Source organism: Corythoichthys intestinalis, chromosome 4 (assembly GCF_030265065.1).
Source record: "Corythoichthys intestinalis isolate RoL2023-P3 chromosome 4, ASM3026506v1, whole genome shotgun sequence".
NCBI lineage: Eukaryota > Metazoa > Chordata > Actinopteri > Syngnathiformes > Syngnathidae > Corythoichthys > Corythoichthys intestinalis.
In genome coordinates, this window is record NC_080398.1 from 41854830 (window position 1) to 41877625 (window position 22796).

Consider the following 22796-nt stretch of genomic DNA (forward strand, 5'->3'; position numbering starts at 1 on the left):
TAAAAGAAAAAACACACATAATGTATATACTTATAAGTGTACTGTATATTGATGAAATAAAACATCAAAATATGTGAAAGAATTTTTTTACACAGTAAAAATGAAATATTTTGGGGTCATTTTGGAAAACATGAACTATTTACTGGATAATTAAATGTATTTTTAACAATCATCAATCATACTACTTAAGTATTTACAAATTATCTCGATAAAACAAAAAATTCCAACAATTATTTTGGAAAATGTTAACAATGTACTGAATATGTACAGTTCATATATATTATTAAATACTTTAAAATATTAATAAAAGTTATTTATTACATATACTATACATTCTTAAATTGTATTTATATTTTTATTTAATTGTTAAATATCTTGTCATTTTGTAAAATTGTACTGTATGTGAATATAGAGTATTTTTTAATAGTAATTTATTGTACTTTTAGGATAAATTTGGAAAATATTACTTATGTGCTGTATATTTTGAAAATAAAACATCAAAATATTTGAAATAATTTTTTTATACAGTAAAAATGAAATATTTGGGGGTCATTTTTGAAAACATGAACTATTTACTGCATAATTAAATGTATTTTTAACCATCATCAATCATACTACTTAAATATTTACAAATTATCTCGATAAAACAAAAAATTCCAACAATTATTTTATTTTGGAAAATATTAACAATGTACTGAATATGTACAGTTCATATATATTTTTAAATACTCTAAAATTAAATATTAATAAAAGGTATTTATTACATATACTATACATTCTTAAATTGTATTTATATTTGTATTTAATTGTTACATTAAATATCTTGTCATTTTGTAAAATTGTACTGTATGTGTATATACAGTATTTTTTAATAGTAATTTATTGTACTTTTAGGGTAAATTTGGAAAATATTACTTATGTGCTGTATATTTTGAAAATATTTATTGTAATAATTACACTTGTCCAATAATGACTTTTTAATAGATATCCCGATACTATCTAACTCCAAAAATCGGATACCGATATCGAACCGATATATGCGGTCAAGGACTTGAAATATTATGGCTAATTGTATTGTCAAGCCCCAATAAATACTTAAATAATGATAAATGTAACAACTTCAAGGTTTTCCAAATAAACATTCTGTGGTGCAGTAAGCACAACTTCAACTGAATTTATGGAAAAAAGTGCCTAGATTGCACCACTATATTTATTGTTGAAATCAAAACAGTGCAAACATTAGTTTTTGGGATCAAGCCAATAAGGTGCTAATTCTGTCCTCAATGTGTGTGTGAGTACAGATAGCGAACAAATCAGGCTCCTAGGAGAAGTCAGATGATGAAGTAAAGTTGATTTGGCCTTACTGTGGTCATCTTTCTCTTGAGAAGAGCAGTGATGCTTTTTTGTATAACTGAAAACAACAAAACTTTGCGTCGATAGGCAAGTTTCCTGAGCGAAATATGGGCGGCGCCATCTTGGCGCGTGAACAAACAACATTAAATCATGGTTGAATTAAGCAGTGTGTTGACAAGGTTAAAACGGCAAAATCTAAGCAGCGGAGTCTCCCAAAAATGGATTCAGCACGACGTAGATGAGACGTAGATGAGATTGTATGATTGTTCTCATCATTTCGTTCATCATTCGTGGACAAAATTATAACAAACTGTCAGCCTGTGTTGACGTGATGTGTAGATTGATACGCCGGCCACTTGAGCGACCAAAATGTGGTGAAATTACAAATTATATTACATTTGCCGAAAGCAGATGGGCTGACACAGATTTTGTTGTTAATAAGGAAATACTACAAGGCATGTACATATGAACAAAAATAGTATGTCATTCTTTTTTATTGCGGGTATTGATCGCAATAAAACATTTGGACAACATGATTCCATTTCTTGTTTTATTTCAAACAATTGGTGCATGTGCAAAACAGGTCAATAAATCACAATTTATAAAATGTTTAGAAAAATATTAACGAAGGTTAAGCATACGAGGAATGTGTTCTTAGACAGCAGAGCTTAAGGGAGCTTCTCCAAACTTTCACCCGACATCACGGAGACATTCGGCGGCATCGAGACGGACTTCCAGCTCCAATAGCATATCTTGCTCCAGTTAAAAAGCTCATAGTTGGATCTTGGGATCGAGCTCACGGTCCGCTTCGAGGCAAACCACCCCCTCCAGCCCGTTGTTTCCATCCACTGCCATAGAGTCAATAAATTATGATAAAATTTTACTTATGGTCACCCTCGGCCACTTCTTTACGTTGTGTTCCCATGTTGAGATGGCAGAAGGAGGTGATATTTCCAAGTCGTGGTTTTTCAGGGTTTTTAGTGAGTGATGGCACTCCAGCGCCATTGAAGTCAATGGTAAACTAAACTGAAAACGGAAGTTGTAGGCAGACATAAGGAAGTAAAGCGGAAGTACCTCGGAAACTTGTCTATAATATGAAGTAAGGTCACAAATAAGACAACGTATACACCACATGTCAATTTGAATATCAACTGGTAGTGCCGATTGTAAGCTATGAAATGATAATAACCACATTCTACCACAAATGCAAACAAAATACAGGTGCAGTGGCATGTAATACATGTTTTTGGATCGTTATTTTGGGATTTGGGGGATATTTAGGGGGTAATTAAAGGGTTAATTCCGATTTACTCAGAAATTCGGGTTACGTTGCCAGCGTAGGAAAGGAACTCCTGTATGCCTACATATACATACAGTAATATATATGTGTATATATATATATATATATTTATATTAGGGCTGCAGCTATCGAATATTTTAGTAATCGAGTAATCGACTGAAAATTCTATCGATTAATCGAGTAATCGGATAAAACAAATATATTTTTAGGTGAAGAGCAATTATAAATATACATGAGAAAACAAGACATTTCATCTAATCTTGAACCATTTTCAGTCAATCAATGTCTGTATTTTCGATGTATATTGTTGAAAACAGCCAACAATTGCATCTCAGATGTAACTAGAATTTTAAAAAAAGACTAATTCACTGCTTTCACTCAAAAAACTTTTAGATCTTATTAAAAAAAAAAATATATATATATTTATGTATATATATATATCTTACCTAAAAATGCCGTTACGCTTGATAACACACATCACTTAAAAGTTAGGATTTTTTCCCCACGTGTTTCAATTGAATTTCTCTTTGTGTCAAGCCATTTTTAAGTTCTAGTTAAGTTTTAAGTTAGTCTAAACTGTAAGTCCTGATAGGATTTTGAGTTTTTGCAGCGTTCAAAATAAATGTATGATACAGGCTGTATTGGAGCACATTAGTTTTATCCAGCAATGACTACTGAGCTAAAATTGATAGTTAGCATGATTAAGTTTTTATTTTACACCCTCATCACTCCACAATGCTATGTTATGTTAAAGCCTGTATGTAAGACACGTTAGCCACGCATCGACAGTGGTCATAATTAAATGAAACCTAGCCCTCCGCAGGGCTAACGTTACGTGAGCTAGTAGCGACAGTAACGTTAATCTTATTTAATAGCGCTTAGCGCTCTTTATTAGCGCTTAGCGCTCTACTGCTTTAAGATGGCGGCTATTTACGAACGCTGCCCAGACGCGGCCGAGTCTGTCATGTTGCATCTAGTTCAACATACATGTGATCTCTATGAGACGCATAACACCTTACCGATCCAAAAACATGTATTATATGCCACTGTACCTGTATTTTGTTTGCATTTGTGGTAGAATGTGGTTATTATCATTTCATAGCTTACAATCGGCACTACCAGTTGATATTCAAATTGACATGTGGTGTATACGTTGTTTTATTTGTGACCTTACGTCATATTATAGACAAGTATATATATATATATATATATATATATATATATATATATATACAGTTGTGATCAAAAGTTTACATACACTTGTAAAGAGCATAATGTCATGGCTCTCTTGAGTTTCCAGTTATTTCGACAACTCTGATTTTTCTCCGTTTGGTTCTTTTATGACTTTATTATGTGTTAACAGAAAAAGTGATCAAATCTGCTGGGTCAAAAATATACATACATGGATCTGAAAAAGCGAATCATTGACTTGAACAAGTCAGGAAAGTCACTTGGAGCCATTTCAAAGCAGCTGCAGGTCCCAAGAGCAACAGTGCAAACAATTGTAAGTATAAAGTACATGGCACTGTTTTGTCACTGCCACCATCAGGAAGAAAACGCAAGCTATCACCTGCTGCTGAGAGAAAATTGGTCAGGAGGGTGAAGACTCAACCGAGAATCACCAAAAAGCAGATCTGCCAAGAATTAGAAGCTGCTGGAACACAGGTGTCAGTGCCCACAGTCAAGCGTGTTTTGCATCTCCATGGACTGAGAGGCTGCCGTGCAAGAAGGAAGCCCTTGCTCCAAAAGCGGCACCTTAAGGCTCGACTGAAGTTTGCTGCTGATCACATGGACAAAGATAAGACCTTCTGGAGGAAAGTTCTGTGGTCAGACGAAACAAAAATCGAGCTGTTTGGCCACAATGCCCAGCAATATGTTTGGAGGAGAAAAGGTGAGGCCTTAACCCCAAGTACACCATGCCTACCGTCAAGCACGGTGGTGATAGTATTATGCTGTGGGGCTGTTTTGCTGCCAATGGAACTGGTGCTTTACAGAGAGTAAATGGGATAATGAAGAAGGAGGATTACCTTCAAATTCTTCAAGATAACCTAACGTCATCAGCCCGAAGATTGGGTCTTGGGCACAGTTGGGTGTTCCAACAGGATAATGACCCCAAACACACATCAAAAGTGGTAATGGAATGGCTAAATCAGGCTAGAATTAAGGTTTTCGAAATGGCCTGACTTAAACCCCATTGAGAACTTGTGGACAATGCTGAAGAAACAACTCCATGTCAGAAAGCCATCAAATTTAACTAAACTGCACCAATTCTGTCAAGAGGACTGGTCAAAGATTCAATCAGAAGCTTGCCAGAAGTTTGTGGATGGCTACCAAAAGCGCCTAATTGAAGTGAAAATGGCCAAGGGACATGTTACCAAATATTAGCGCTGCTGTATGTACAGTGCCTTGCAAAAGTATTCGGCCCCCTTGAACCTTGCAACCTTTCGCCACATTTCAGGCTTCAAACATAAAGATATAAAATTTTAATTTTTTGTCAAGAATCAACAACAAGTGGGACACAATAGTGAAGTTGAACAAAATTTATTGGATAATTTAAATTTTTTTAACAAATAAAAAACTGAAAAGTGGGGCGTGCAATATTATTCGGCCCCCTTGCGTTAATACTTTGTAGCGCCACCTTTTGCTCCAATTACAGCTGCAAGTTGCTTGGGGTATGTTTCTATCAGTTTTGCACATCGAGAGACTGACATTCTTGCCTATTCTTCCTTGCAAAACAGCTCGAGCTCAGTGAGGTTGGATGGAGAGTGTTTGTGAACAGCAGTCTTCAGCTCTTTCCACAGATTCTCTATTGGATTCAGGTCTGGACTTTGACTTGGCCATTCTAACACCTGGATACGTTTATTTTTGAACCATTCCATTGTAGATTTGGCTTTATGTTTTGGATCATTGTCCTGTTGGAAGATAAATCTCCGTCCCAGTCTCAGGTCTTGTGCAGATACCAACAGGTTTTCTTCCCGAATGTTCCTGCATCCATCTTCCCGTCAATTTTAACCATCTTCCCTGTCCCTGCTGAAGAAAAGCAGGCCCAAACCATGATGCTGCCACCACCATGTTTGACAGTGGGGATGGTGTGTTCAGGGTGATGAGCTGTGTTGCTTTTACGCCAAACATATCGTTTTGCATTGTGGCCAAAAAGTTCAATTTTGGTTTCATCTGACCAAAGCACCTTCTTCCACATGTTTGGTGTGTCTCCCAGGTGGCTTGTGGCAAACTTTAAAGGAGACTTTTTATGGATATCTTTGAGAAATGGCTTTCTTCTTGCCACTCTTCCATAAAGGCCAGATTTGTGCAGTGTACGACTGATTGTTGTCCTATGGACAGACTCTGCCACCTCAGCTGTAGATCTCTGCAGTTCATCCAGAGTGATCATGGACCTCTTGGCTGCATCTCTGATCAGTTTTCTCCTTGTTTGAGAAGAAAGTTTGGAAGGACGGCCGGGTCTTGGTAGATTTTCAGTGGTCTGATGCTCCTTCCATTTCAATATGATGGCTTGCACAGTGCTCCTTGAGATGTTTAAAGCTTGGGAAATTTTTTTGTATCCAAATCCGGCTTTAAACTTCTCCACAACAGTATCTCGGACCTGCCTGGTGTGTTCCTTGGTTTTCATAATGCTCTCTGCACTTTAAACAGAACCCTGAGACTATCACAGAGCAGGTGCATTTATACGGAGACTTGATTACACACAGGTGGATTCTATTTATCATCATCGGTCATTTAGGACAACATTGGATCATTCAGAGATCCTCACTGAACTTCTGGAGTGAGTTTGCTGCACTGAAAGTAAAGGGGCCGAATAATATTGCACGCCCCACTTTTCAGTTTTTTATTTGTTAAAAAAGTTTAAATTATCCAATAAATGTTGTTCCACTTCACGATTGTGTCCCACATTTTGTTGATTCTTGACAAAAAAATTAAATTTCATATCTTTATGTTTGAAGCCTGAAATGTGGCGAAAGGTTGAAAGATTCAAGGGGGCCGAATACTTTTGCAAGGCACTGTATATGTATATATATATATATATATATATATACACGTATATATATATATATATGTATTAGGGCTCTCAAAATTATCGCGTTAACGGGCAGTTATTAATTTTTTAAATTAATCACGTTAAAATATTTGACTCAACTAACGCACATGACCCGCTCAGACAGATTTAAATGACAGTAGAGTGAAATGCCCACTAATTAATTGTGTTTTATGGAGTTTTGCCGCCCTCTGCTGGCACTTGGGTGCGACTGATTTTATAGGCTTCAGCACCCATGAGCATTGTGTAAGTAATTGTTGACATCAACAATGGCGGGCTACTAGTTTGTTTTTTGATTGAAAATTTTACAAATTTTATTAAAACGAAAACATTAAGAGGGTTTTAATATAAAATTTCTAAAACTTGTACTAACATTTATCTTTTAAGAACTACAAGTCTTTCTATCCATGGATCGCTTTAACAGAATGTTAATAATGTTAATGCCATCTTGTTGATTTATTGTTATAATGAACAAATACAGCCTTATGTACCTTGAATGTATATATCCATCTTGTGTCTTATCTTTCCATTCCAACAATAATTTACAGAAAAATATGGCATATTTTATAGATGGTTTGAATTGCGATTAATTGCGATTAATTACGATTAATTAATTTTTAAGCTGTAATTAACTCGATTAAAAATTTTAATCGTTTGACAGCCCTAATATATATATATATATATATATATAAACATGTTTTGTCTGCTAGTCACAAATTCACACGTGGGGGAAAAAAATCAGTAAGGTAAAGGGACATTTGAGGATGACTAACAAGCGCCAAGAATGTATGACCTCGCCTCTTTGCCTTCCTGCCCCCAAGCCCCTGAAAGACCACCATCAAGCCCACGTCCTCCTTCAACATCATTCAACATTAGTCCGGCAAACAATGGCAGCTCACCTCGACAGGAAGGAAAAGCCCCAGTCAGGACTTATTTTCTTAAATCAACAACACATCAATGGTCATTGTGACTGCTTAAAGCACAAATACAATCAATAATTAGGCCTTATAAAGACAGACATGGACATTTGAAATTGCAGTTGGTGACTAAAGATTTCATCATCTTGTGCGATGGTTTTAAAATAGTCGAAGTTGCGCGGTGGCATGCAATCAGTCTTTTGTTTGTGTTGGTGACAGCTGCACACATGACTCGGTTGAGCCTCCACAATGTTCATCCTCCGCGCTTAACATTCTCCATTAGTACATCAAAGATACCGTTTTTCAGCAATGTTACATGGTTAAAAAAAAATATTATTGGCATTGTATTGCATCTGTCTTAAAACTCAGGAATTCTGCTAATATTGGGTTCTTCAAAACAAAATAGTCAACTTCCTGTTTAATTTCAGATATTTTTGCGCATCACATTATAATAGATAACTAGCCCTACAAGCAGGACTGAACCGGCCCTCGCGTTCACAGTTTGACGCAAACTTGGCTGTAATTGGGCCAATTCAACAAGGTGAGCCAAATTCTGTGGCTCTGTAAGCTAAGTCCCTGAAAAAATCGACTTCTTCTTAATGGCGAACAAAGGGTGGTTACGGCAACAGACAAAGGAATGTGGACATGGGCCTTAAAATGTAGTATTACAAAAGATCTTCAAACTACAATGATTAACCTGAAAAGAACTGGACATGTATAAGTAATGTAAAAAGACATCAATGTTGTGGAGGAGGGGAACACACCACAAATTTTGCTACTGAAAGTCCGACCTGAGTTGGCATAACATTAGACTGTGAATTTTGGGGCTGCACCATTTGATATTTTAGTAGTCGATTAATCTCAGCTAGTTAGTTCGAATAATCGAGTAATCGGATTAGGAACATTTCATACGTTGCAGAATCAATTTTCAGATATTTAAAACAAAGGCTTGCTAAAATTGCATTTTCAAAAGAGCATTAAATGCAAATACAAAATAAAATTACTGTTTGTTTCTTGAAACTATGCAAAATTGCACTTACATTTAAAAATAAATAATTGAGGATATTAGTGCAACAAAAGAATAACTGGCTAACTTACATTGCAGAAGTCGGCTATCTAAAATGCTATAAAATGCTACTTTTTTTTTTTTTTTTTTTTTTTTTTTTTTTTACAATTCTCTTAACAAATTGGTCAAACGCATATTCCTACAAAATATGGCTAAACATACCAATAAACAAAACTACAAACTGATTAAAAAAACATGTTAGCTCAAACAAAAATTTACCTTATACTGGTCTTAACAGGGAGCAGCTGGATTCAGCCATGCTAAATGAGTTATGTCATATTCACTGTTGCTACTAGAGGGCAGTGTATCCACACAAATCAATAAAAATAAATGCAAACACTTTCACAACAAACCATTACAACACCGGTCAAATTAATGAATACTCGAAGTAGCAGAATTTGATTCGAAGTTTTTTTTTCTATTCGAATCACTTGTCACTTCCTATTTATTTATGGGGCATTTCCAGGTTACTTCCTGTTGATTTGGGGGCATTATTGAGTCACCTCTGTTGAAAAATCAATATGAGTAAATGGAAAAGTTTTTTTTCCATTGAAAATGAATGGGAAAGTTTTGGGCAGATTTTGGCGGAACTGTACGTTTTCACTAAAACAGTATTAAACATTTCTGCTAACTCCAAGCAGTCTTCTTGACTTCTACACAGACGCCCCAAACATGACGGTGGCCGACAACCAGACAGGAAGTAGGATGCTCCACGCCCGATTGGCTGAAGCTTTAACTTAATCACATAACTATGTGAGTGTGTGGCAGCAGATGCCCAATGTCATCTAATCAGTATGTGGAAATTGAGTTAGCGAGATGTCAGATGGCACACACGCATGCGCACACACTCATGGGCTACACGTGCACAACATGAACAAGCAGATATTGCCCAACGTGGCCTGACACTGATGAAAACTGATGGACGGAGCTGTTTAACTCGCCGGTGATGGGGCTAGATGTCCAAGTTATCGACAATGACAGTGTAACATTTTCACTCAATGCCAGACATCCCCGTTTCAGTTCCTGTTCTAGTAGTTTTAGTGTCTATGATATCGAATGGGATTCTTATTTCTAGTTTCTTTTCTTAGCATTGCTAATGCTAAAAGCAAATGAATGTTTCTTCATACGGAAAAGAACTGAAAAACAAAATGGCGACAGCGGGGTGTGATTAAGTTGAAAAGAATTTCAAGACAACGCAGTTGTCTGAGGTGACGTTAAGAAGACAGCTGCCATTAACAGATGGTAGTGGCGGTTCTAGGGTTTTTCTTAGACAGGGGACAAGAAGGGATGAAAAGTCATTTCAAACTTTTGTGCTTAAGAAAATTGGACTTGTTTAAATGAATGTTCTTCCAGTCAAAATTGAATGCAGATCTTGAATACCTTTGCTACTTCAAGATATTATTATGACTGATACCGGTTGGTAATGACAATGAAACACTCACAGGCTCGTATTGACGTCTTGATAAATGCGAAGCAACCACTTGTCTCAATCGTTAAGCAGCACTCCCATCTGGTGGTTGAAATCCGCACTGCGTCCATGTCCAAACCTCCAGAATAAAGCAAACTTTTTCCATGCGTCATCAGGTTCCACTTTCGACGAAATAAATCATTCACCATATTACATGATTATATTATGTGTAGGTTAAATCTAATTAAAAGCAATAAAGTAATAATGAATAAATAAATAACTAAAATCACAAATATTAATAACAAATATTCAGGACATATATTATATATTCATATAAAATACATTTTAACTAAACATTTAAAAAGTGCTGTATTTGTTCAGTTTTATGGTTGTACTTTGTATTTAGTCACTTTGCTGTACAAAACAATCTTTACAAAAAAATGTATTTAAAAAAAAATGTATTAAAAAATATGTTAATTTTTTAAAAAAAACTTATTTTATATCACATATTAAATAAATAATAATTATATGTATAGAAAATAAATTTGAATAAAAATTAAAAAGTGCTGTATTTATTCTGTTTTATATTTATACTTTGTATTTACTTGCCGACTACAAAACAAAAACCAAACACTAAAAAAATACAATAATTTATGACTTATACATAATAATTAAATATTCAGGTTAAAATTTACTGTTGTAAAAAAAAATATAGATGTAAAAAATATTTTTTTAACTTACTTATTTTTTATATTATATATTAGATAAAAAATAATTATATGTATATATAAAATAAATTTGAATTAAATAAAAACTAAAAAGTGCTGTATTTATTCTGTTTTATATTTATACTTTGTATTTAGTTACCAACTACAAAACAAAAACCAAACACTAAAAAAATACAATAATTTATTATACATAATAATTAAATATTCAGGTTAAAATTTACTGTTGTAAAAAAAATATAAATGTAAAAAATATTTTTCTAATTAAACAAATACTCAAATTTTTTTTTAAATATATTATTAAATAATGATAATTATATAATATATATATAAGTAAATAAAGTATAAGAATTAAAAAGTATATAAACATGAAATATAGAAAAAATATATACATGAATATATATATAACAATAATATATATAAAAAAAATAAAAAGGCTTAAAATAAAAATATATGAATAAATATATGGAACAATAATATATATAAAAATAAAATTTAATGTATTACATACTATAAAAAGTATATATACGCACATATATACATACATACAAATATGTATACATGTATAGGTATGCATATATATTTAATATTCAAATACAGATATCTATGTATATAAAAATAAAAAACTAAAATTATATACAGTATTAATGTATTTTAAAACTTATTGAAAAAAAAAAAAAAATTTTTGTTTTTAAACTTTAGACCCCTGAATTAACATTAAGCAATAAATAAAATAACACAAGTTGTGTCAATACAAACAACAAAGATGGACAAAATGCGCAGTAGGTCAACTTGTCTATTTAATATATAAAATACGGTAAAACATACGCAAAAAGGAGGCGGGGCAAGAAGAGAGGGCGGAGCTTCAGATACTTTGGTACAATAACAAACACTTTTTTTTTTGTAAAAGCAGTATAGATTTTGTAATAACATCAGTGCATACTTTTATTTATGAAAATATACACAAATTGTATATCATTCTCCAACAACAAAAAAAATCTTTTCACAACAAAAAAAGCAGACTAACCCAACACAATATATTAGCTATTTCATATTTTTTTTTTCCATTTTTATATTTTTTTTGTTTCAATATATTTCTGTGACGACGGTGTGTTGATATTACATTTTTCTCCCCTTTTGCTCTCATGCAGCAGTGACATCCTCGCCGACTTAGTGCGCGGGGGGAAAAAAACTGTGTGACGTTTACTCAGAACACGACAAAAAAAAAAAATCCCTCAAACAAAAAAAATATTTATAGAATATTCAGAAAAAAAAAAATACTAAGCTACACAAAAAAAAATCATGATGATGACATTAAAATCACCATAAAACAGGCGAAAAGTCCGGTATAGTGGGCAAAGCTTCAAGCTGATTGTCTTTTTGAGTGATTACGGCGCCCTCTAGAGGAAATGCACGTGTAACAATGTCCGCGTTATGGCTTGAGGCAGACTCGCAAAATAATGCAGGGGTGTCAAACTCATTTTGGTTTTTATCTCATGTGGTTCGGACCAATTTTTTCTCGCCAAACGAGTTAACTCACTGGCTGCCATTGACGTCTAGCGCTGTCAATGGCATTCATAGCCATTCCTCCCAGTTTTAGTCAATTGGACGTCTATTGTTGTCAGTGGAAGCCAAAGAGTTTATTTTTGGTCACTCCCTGTACATTTTGGGGTATCTCATGGCATCTTTCTGTAGACTTTGGATTCGTTCCTGTTGATTTTAGGGCATTTTCGGGCCACTTCCTGTTCATAAGTCACTTCCTGTTGATTTTGGGGCATTTCCAGGTTGTTTCCTGTTGATTTTGGGTCACTTGTTGTTGATTTAAGGGTAGTTTTAGGTCACTTTGTGTACATTTTGGATCATTTCCTGTTGATTTTAGGGCATTTCCAGGCAACTTCCTGTTCATGGGTCACTTCCTGTTGAGTTTGGGGTATTTCCAGGTTACTTCCTGCTGGTTTTCGGTCACTTGTTGTTGATTTTAGGGCATTTTGGGGGTCACTTCCTGTTGATTCTGGGGGCATTTCCAGGTTACTTCCTGTTGATTTCAAATCATTTCCCTGTAATTTTAGGGTATTTTTTTAGGTCACTTTGTGTACATTTGGAAACATTTCCTGTTGATTTTAGGGCATTTCCAGGCAACTTCCTGTTCATTGGTCACTTCCTGTTGAGTTTGGGTATTTCCAGGTTACTTCCTGGTGATTTTGGGTCATTTCCTAGTGATTTTATGACATTTCAGGGACACTTCCTGTATATTTTGAGGCATTTCCAGTTTACTTCCTGTTGATTTTAGGGTATTTTCGGGCCACTTCCTGTTAATGGGTCACTTCCTGTTGATTTTAGGGTAGTTTTAGGTCACTTTGTGTACACTTGGGATCATTTCCTGTTGATTATAAGGCATTTCCGGGTCACTTCCTGTTGATTTTAGGCCATTTTGGGGCCACTTCCTGTTGATTCTGGGGGCATTTCCAGGTTACTTCCTGTTGATTTCAAATCATTTCCCTGTAATTTTAGGGTATTTTTTTAGGTCACTTTGTGTACATTTGGAAACATTTCCTGTTGATTTTAGGGCATTTCCAGGCAACTTCCTGTTCACTGGTCACTTCCTGTTGAGTTTGGGTATTTCCAGGTTACTTCCTGGTGATTTTGGGTCATTTCCTAGTGATTTTATGACATTTCAGGGACACTTCCTGTATATTTTGAGGCATTTCGAGTTTACTTCCTGTTGATTTTAGGGTATTTTCGGGCCACTTCCTGTTAATGGGTCACTTCCTGTTGATTTTAGGGTAGTTTTAGGTCACTTTGTGTACACTTGGGATCATTTCCTGTTGATTTTAAGGCATTTCCGGGTCACTTCCTGTTGATTTTAGGCCATTTTGGGGGTTACTTCCTGTTGATTTCAAATCATTTCCCTGTAATTTTAGGGTATTTTTTAGGTCACTTTGTGTACATTTGGAAACATTTCCTGTTGATTTTAGGGCATTTCCAGGCAACTTCCTGTTCATTGGTCACTTCCTGTAATTTCAGGGTATTTTTAGGTCACTTTGTGTACATTTTGAAACATTTCCTATTGATTTTGGGGCATTTCCGAGCCACTTCCTGTTCACTGGTCACTTCCTGTTGATTTTGGGGCATTCCAGGTTACTTCCTGTTGATTTTGTTTCACCTTCTGTTGATTTTAAGGCACTTCGGGGACACTTCCTGTTGATTTTAGGCCATTTTGGGGCCACTTCCTGTTGATTCTGGGGGCATTTCCAGGTTACTTCCTGTTGATTTCAAATCATTTCCCTGTAATTTTAGGGTATTTTTTTAGGTCACTTTGTGTACATTTGGAAACATTTCCTGTTGATTTTAGGGCATTTCCAGGCAACTTCCTGTTCACTGGTCACTTCCTGTTGAGTTTGGGTATTTCCAGGTTACTTCCTGGTGATTTTGGGTCATTTCCTAGTGATTTTATGACATTTCAGGGACACTTCCTGTATATTTTGAGGCATTTCGAGTTTACTTCCTGTTGATTTTAGGGTATTTTCGGGCCACTTCCTGTTAATGGGTCACTTCCTGTTGATTTTAGGGTAGTTTTAGGTCACTTTGTGTACACTTGGGATCATTTCCTGTTGATTTTAAGGCATTTCCGGGTCACTTCCTGTTGATTTTAGGCCATTTTGGGGGTTACTTCCTGTTGATTTCAAATCATTTCCCTGTAATTTTAGGGTATTTTTTAGGTCACTTTGTGTACATTTGGAAACATTTCCTGTTGATTTTAGGGCATTTCCAGGCAACTTCCTGTTCATTGGTCACTTCCTGTAATTTCAGGGTATTTTTAGGTCACTTTGTGTACATTTTGAAACATTTCCTATTGATTTTGGGGCATTTCCGAGCCACTTCCTGTTCACTGGTCACTTCCTGTTGATTTTGGGGCATTCCAGGTTACTTCCTGTTGATTTTGTTTCACCTTCTGTTGATTTTAAGGCACTTCGGGGACACTTCCTGTTGATTTTAGGCCATTTTGGGGCCACTTCCTGTTGATTCTGGGGGCATTTCCAGGTTACTTCCTGTTGATTTCAAATCATTTCCCTGTAATTTTAGGGTATTTTTTAGGTCACTTTGTGTACATTTGGAAACATTTCCTGTTGATTTTAGGGCATTTCCAGGCAACTGCCTGTTCATTGGTCACTTCCTGTTGAGTTTGGGTATTTCCAGGTTACTTCCTGGTGATTTTGGGTCATTTCCTAGGGATTTTAGGGCATTTCAGGGACACTTCGTGTATATTTTGAGGCATTTCCAGTTTACTTCCTGTTGATTTTAGGGTATTTCTGGACCATTTCCTGTTCTTTGGTTACTTCTTATCCAGGTGTCACTTCCTGTAATTTTGGGATGATTTCCTGTTGATTGCAGGGCATTTCTGGGCCACTTCCTGTTGATTCAGGGGCATTTCCAGCTTACTTCTGGATAATTTCTTTTTAAATTTAGGGTACGGTAGCTTAGTGTCCTGTATATTTTGGATCATTTCCAGTCGATTTTAGGTTATTTCCAGGCCACTTCCTGTTCATGGGTCACTTCCTGTTGATTTTGGGGCATTTCGAGGTTAGTTCCTGTTGATCACGGGTCACTTCCTGTTTTAGGGCATTTTGGGGCCTCTTCCTGTTGATTCTAGGGCATTTCCATTTTACTTCCTGTTGTTTCCCCAACTTAAGGGTATTTTTAGGTCACTTCCTGTACATTTTGGACAATTTCCTGTTGATTTTAGGGCATTTCCTTGCCACTTCCTGGTCATGGGTCACTTCCTGTTGATTTTGGGGTATTTCCAGATTACTTCCTGTTGATTTTGGGTCACTTCCTATTGATTTTGGGGCATTTCCAGGTTACTTCCTGTTGATTTTGGATCCTTTCCTGTTGATTTTAGGGCATTTTCGGGCCATTTCCTGTTCACGGGTCACTTCCTGTTGATTCTGGGGCATTTCCAGGTTACTTCCTGTTGTTTTCAGATCAATTCCCAACTTTAGGGTATTTTTAGGTCACTTCCTGTACATTTTGGATCATTTCCTGTTGATTTTAGGGCATTTCCATGCCACTTCCTGGTCATTGGTCACTTCCTGTTGATTTTGGGGTATTTCCAGGTTACTTCCTGTTGATTTTGGGGCATTTCCAGGTTACTTCCTGTTGATTTCGGATCCTTTCCTGTTGATTTTAGGGCATTTTCGGGCCATTGCCTGTTCACGGGTCACTTCCTGTTGATTTTGGGGCATTTCCAGGTTACTTCCTGTTGTTTTCAGATCAATTCCCAACTTTGGGGTATTTTTAGGTCACTTCCTGTACATTTTGGATCATTTCCTGTTGATTTTAGGGCATTTCCATGCCACTTCCTGGTCATTGGTCACTTCCTGTTGATTTTGGGGTATTTCCAGGTTACTTCCTGTTGATTTTGGGGCATTTCCAGGTTACTTCCTGTTGATTTCGGATCCTTTCCTGTTGATTTTAGGGCATTTTCGGGCCATTGCCTGTTCACGGGTCACTTCCTGTTGATTTTGGGGCATTTCCAGGTTACTTCCTGTTGTTTTCAGATCAATTCCCAACTTTGGGGTATTTTTAGGTCACTTCCTGTACATTTTGGACAATTTCCATTTTCTTGCCACTTGCTGTTCATTGGTCACTTCCTGTTGATTTTGGGGTGTTTCCAGGTTACTTCCTGGTGATTTTGGGTCACTTCCTGCTAAATTTAGGGTATTTCCAGGGTACTTCCTATTGTTTTCAGATCAATTCCCTGTAACTTTAGGGTATTTTTAGGTCGCGTCGTGTACATTTTGGATAAGTTCCTGTTAATTTTTAAGCGTTTCAAGGTTAATTTCTGATTTTAGGGCATTTTTCGGTTAATTATTTTTTTAACTCATTGGCTGCCCTTGACTGTGTTAGACGTCTATTCCATTTTTCGACAAGGAGGGAGCGAATTGACAAATGTGACTGCCAAGACAAAGGTGAGTCAAGTGCAGTAGTGCACAAATCTCCGGTTTTACGGCGCCAATGTCAAAATAAAAGCATGTGATTTTTTTATGTACAGTATGAATGAGCTACGACGCGCCTGTTAGGCAGAACAACCCCCCCGGGCCGATTTGGACCCCGCTGAGGGTCGTATGTTTGACACCCCTGTGCTGTAAAACAACTCATTGACGGCGATAGACGTCCAAAAAACAGAAAAAAAATCGCGGACGGATGAACCTTTTGCATTGATTTCTATGTGTAAAAGTGCACTCCAACACCAATTGTCCCTTTTGTGATCCTACAGCGCCCTCTAGTGCATTGTCAACAAATGACAACAAAAGCAGAAAAAAAGGAATTCCACTGAGAATCTTTTTCTGTCCTTACTTCCAAATACTGAGCTCTTATGTACAATCCCTGTGGCGTGCACGTGGTTGTCGTCGTCATTTATCATTATTAATATTATTACTCAAAATTTGTCACTCACACACACGCATTATGTACACACCCCCAATGTGGTTCGTGTCAAGTGACCACACACGCACGCGACTGTCCTCCCTGATTCTGTTGTCGCTGTAGCGACAAATCATTCGTAAATAGCGCGTTGATTAGCTTGATTGGTAGCGTTTTTCATGGTTTGCTTTGGAAATGATGTTGAGTTTAGTGTTAGAAGAATAAAAATACAAGCTTAGGGAAATGATATCAAGCATGCGATGTGTTTTTCTTCTCTGATTGGTCGGAAAATGTCAGCAGTAGCGATAGCGTGGGTGCTAACGGGACGCTAGGTGGACTTGGAAAGGATGGCGGACATTTTTTGGGAGTCGAGTTGCATTTGAAAGTCGTGTTAGTTCGTTTTAGGTTTTATTTTTAAAAATATTTTTCAATTAAATTTTGTAAAAAGAGTTTTTCTCGGCCAGTAAGTGAGCCTACGAAAGGCGTAGCTAATGAATTCGGTTCCGTATGTGTGTTAGTGTTCAAGATAACACAAGAACAAATAAAAAATAATAGTTATTATTATTAAAAAACGTGCATGTTTGTAATATGAAATGGAGGAGGTGATTCAATTTTGAGGTCAAAGGTCACAAAGGTCAGAGAAGGAATTTTGTGATAGCTCATAACAGATTATTCAACTCAAATTTAAAGGGTCAGGGATAGGATACGAGAAAGGGTGAAAGGTCAGAAATATGGCGATGCTTTGAATTTGACTGCTTAGGTGGTGTCTTAAACCTGTTACCTTTACCCCTACATTAACCATAACTAAAAACCCTACATCATCTAGCCCCTTACCCTTACTCCTTCACTAACCATAGCTAGAATTCCTACTGACCCCTCGACCCCTATTGGACCTAAAATCGGAAAAAATTAAGGCCCCACTCAAAACCTATATTCTAAACTTAAAAGTTATCCACAGGAAAAATTCGACACGGAACTCCAAGGCTATTATTAGCCTCACACGCACTCCAATTTTATCCTTGACCTTTGACCCTATCCAGGCATTTACCTACATATCACAGTTCAAATACTGAAAAAAGAATGAAATGTGTAGTAACTACAGCGTCATACTGATATTGAACAGGAAGTTAGCCATTTTGTCAGCCTGATATCTGTAATCTAAGAGGAAGTTGGTAACCTTCGGGGAATCATCATACAGTATGTCTGTGTCTTCAAGATAAGTCAAGAACGAATACAGGATTATGAAACTTTCAGTTTGTTTGTAATATAAAATTTTGGGGTCAAATGGTCAAAGTGGTCAGAAAAGTGATTTCACGTTCAATTGACGATGATGGACTCCAATTCAAATTTGCAGGGTAGTTGATATGAAGAACGGAAAGGGTCAAAGGTCAGAGGTCAGAAATGTGGTGATGCTATGAATTTTGCCGCTTTGGCCGAAATACGCTCTGTCAGAGAACTTCACCAGTTTGTTTATCAATTAATTTGCAAGAATCCTTAAAAGACGAAGTTAATAAAGCCACAAGATACAAAGTAACTACAGTGGCATGATGATATTGGTCAGAAGGTTAGCCATTTTATCAGCCTCAGGTCTTAAATCTAACAGGAAGCTGGCAATTTTGAATTGCTGCATCACTGCGAGTGGTAATGATCTATTACAGTACGTATTATCCTTTGTATGACAAATAAATTTTCGTAATATGAAGCGACAAAAAAGCTTCGAAAAACAAATTCATTTAATTTCCTGAAACCTCTGTCTCTCGAGGTGCCGATGTAATATGAAATGGCAAAGGTTTTAGGGTCATGAGGTCAAAGGTCAGGATAGTCAGATTGGCCAATTTCGTGTTTACTTGATGCCAATTTAACTCAAATTTGCAGAGTAGGTCATATGAAGAAGGAAAAGGGTCAAAGGTCACGGAGGTCAGAAATATGGTGACGCTTTGAATTTGGCCACTTTGGCCGAAATACGCTCTGTGAGAGCGCTTCTCCACTATCATATCATCATTCTACAGTATCATACTGTTATTGAACAGGAAGGCAGCCATTTTGTCAGCTCCATGTCCAAAATTTAACTGGAAGTCTTTAATTTTAGAGGCATAAGGCCTACATTGAACAGAAAGTCTGCCATTTTTTAAGTTGTATGTTCAAAATCTTAACCGTAAGAATGCCTGAACTCAACCAGAAGTCAGTCGTTTTGACAACTCGTGTTTGAAATTAGGGTGAAATGGGGCGATTGTTTACACAAGAGTGAAAAGGAAGTCAGCCATTTTGGGGATAACATGTTGGTGACTGCCTTGTGGCCAATCAGAGAAGAAATAAATGTCACATGGTTTGCTGTTCTATATTTGTTTATGTTTGGAGTCCAAATCCTTCGCTTAGAAACCATCAAGTGTGAAAATGCGGTGGGGTTGTCAGTCTAATATTAGGGGGCGGGGACTTTCATTGTCGTTTTGATGAAAGCTTATTGGCTCCTTCCACGCTATCCACTCAAATACGCTTGTCCGTGTGACAGGTACCGATGCAGAATAAGGGACTGAAGTCAAACCGCAATTGTTGCGTCAAAAAAGTTGAGGACTTTGTAGTGAAATTTCAGGATGAACCAAAAATGTACTTGAAGTCAACCTAATTTGACCTTTTGTGACCTCTCCAGTTTCAGCACATTTTTGCAAGATTTGAGGTTTTAATGGGGACCCGAAGAGTGTAAAATTTTTAAAGATTTATATTTATATTTAGGTATTTATGTGTCAGTTGATGTATATTTGCTTACATCTTTAGCCTGTACATATTTTCATTTTACTATCTATAAATCTTTTTTCTAATTGGTTCTAATGGTTTTGGAATGTAATTTATTTTATCTGAAAAGTCATAATCATTATTCATGATGAATATATTTGTTTAATTGATATGTCCCACCCCCCTTAATAATAAAATTATAATATAATAAAAATAATATGGTAAAATAAAATTTTTTTTTTGCATTATTTAAGTAGAATTAACTTTGGGGGTAATTAGGTCAAAGGTCAAATTTTAACTCGTATGTTTGTGTTTGAGAAAATTCAAGAACACATGACATGTTTGTAAAATGAAACGGAGGAGGTGATTAAATTTTGGGGTCATGAGGTCAAAGGGTCAAACTGAATTGGAATTCCTGTGTTCAAGATAATCCCTTTATTCATTCTTGAGTTACGATCAAACTTGCATGATATGTTTGTAACATGAAAGAAGGGATTACATTTTGGGGTGGTAAGGTCAAAAGGTCAAATTTAATTTATACATTTGTGTTTGAGAAGATTCAAGAACACATGATATGTTTGTAATATAAAACAGAGGAGGCGATAAAATTTTGGGGTCATGAGGTCGAAGGCTCAAATTGAATTGGCACTTTTGTGTTTGAGATATCTCAAGAATGACTAAAGGGATTATTATCAATCAAGCGTGATATGTTTGTAATACGAAACAGAGGTGGTGATTAAATTTTGGGGTGGTACAGATGGATTATTTCCAAATTTGCGGGACATTTTTGTAATATGAAACAGAGGTGATTAAACTTTACGGTCATGAGGTCAAAGGGTAAAACTGAATTGGCATTTCTGTAATTGAAATAATCCCTATATTCATTCTTGAGTTATGATCAAATTTGATTGGTATGTTTATAATATGAACCCAGAGTTGATTCAATTTTGGGGTGATAAGCTCAAAGGTCAAATTTAATTTGTATGTTTGTGTTTGAGAAAATTCAAGAACACGTGATATCTTGGTAATATGAAACAGAGGTGGTGATTAAATTTTGGGGTCATGAGGTCACAGGGTCAAATTGAATTGGCACTTCTGTGTTCAAGATAACAAGAATGACTATAGGGATTATTATCAAACAAGCGTGATATGTTTGCAATACGAAGCAGAGGAGGTGATTACATTTTGGGTTGGTAAGGTCAAAAGGTCAAATTTAATTTGTTTGTTGTGTTTACGACAACTCAAGAACAAAGGGATTATTTCCAAATTTACCTGCTATGTTTGTAATATGAAACGGAGGAGGTGATTAAATTTTGGGGTGATAAGGTCAAAAGGTCACAGGCCAAACTAATTTTATAAGAATAAAATATTCATTATAATTGGATAAAAGTCAATTTTTTATATTGGGAAAAACTCATAACCATATGTGAAAACTAAATTAGCTTACGTAAATCCGTTTTCTACTTTTGCATTCACTGGCAGCCATTGACGGCAATAGATGTCCAATCCATTTGGACTGGGAGTCTCACTTCAAATGGATTGGACATCGATCGCCGTCAACAGCACTGAAACTGCACATTTTAGGTGGATCCTGAAATTTCCCTGCACTTTTTCTCGACGTGAACATGTGCACAAGTGTTAAGCATGCTTGTGTTGTGTGAAGGAGTTCTGTGGCTGGTGTGTGTGTAAAGAGGGGATCGGGGGCCTCAACAGGTTCTGTCCGGCCCTGCGCGGGCGCTTCATGTGACCCACGCGTCCAACCTCATCCTCTTCACGTTGTCCTGCTCCGGAGGTTCGGCCGAAGCGGGCCGCAGAAGCAGCATGGTGGGCTGCTGGGCGCCGGCCTGTTGGTGCAGGTGGAAGTCTGGACCCCCGCCGCCGCCCCGACCGGCGTCGTCCCGGTCGCTGCCGTCGTACGAGCTGGCGTTGCTGCTCAGGCTGTCGACTGGAGAACGGCCTTGACCTCCCGCTTCGGGGCGTAAAATGGGGGTGTACGACGGGGCGGCTTGCCCGTGGATTTGAATTCCGCCGCCACCGGAGCCGCCCAAAGCGGGACAAGGGGTGCTGCGGTCCCGGTTGGGCGACACGGGCTCGGATTTGATGTTGACGTGAGGGTTGGTGTTGATGGTCAGCGCTGTGCCCTGAGGGAGGGGGGCCATCGGCCTGCAAGGGAAGCCAAAGAAATACAAGAGTGAAACTTCACATTAAAATCTGTTTGAATGTAATGAGGTCAAAGGTCACTGAAGTTTGTTGCTATATTTGTGTTCAAGATAGATCAAGAATGAAGAACGGGATTATTACCAAATTTGCAGGATACATTTGTAAAATGAAACGGAAGAGGTGATTGAATTTTGGGGTCATGAGGTCAAAGGTTACATGAATAATATAAACTTTCAGAGTGCTCCAGTTTATTTCTTTAATTTTTTGGGGTCCCTACAGAAATAGATTTTTTTTTTTTACAATAAGGAAATGACTTATTTTTGACATTAAAAAGTCAATCAAAAGTTAGACTTTCTTTCCCTAGAATAATAACATCTTATCATGTCTTTTAAAAAAAAAACTAGGGCTGTCAAACAATTAAAATTTTTAATCAAGTTAATTACAGCTTAAAAATGATTTAATTCTAATTAATCGCAATTCAAACCATCTATAAAATGTGCCATATTTTTCTGCAAATGATTGTTGGAATTAAAAGATAAGACACAAGACGGATATATACATTCAACATACGGTACATAAGTATTTCTTTATTATAACAATAAATCAACAAGATGGCATTAACATTCTCTTAAAGCGATCCATGGATAGAAAAACTTATAGTTC

At 36.5% G+C, this 22796-nt stretch overlaps 1 protein-coding gene across 1 annotated transcript in view; it reads right to left on the reverse strand.

The window, feature by feature from the left end:
• Positions 1-11598: 11598 nt before the first annotated feature.
• Positions 11599-22796, reverse strand: part of LOC130915088 (myocyte-specific enhancer factor 2D homolog) — a 221684-nt gene continuing 210486 nt past the window's right edge. The window contains exon 13 of the mRNA XM_057834815.1: positions 11599-22136. Coding sequence (XP_057690798.1) covers positions 21713-22136 — 424 coding nt within the window. The 3' untranslated portion in view covers positions 11599-21712. The remainder of the gene's footprint in view (positions 22137-22796) is intronic.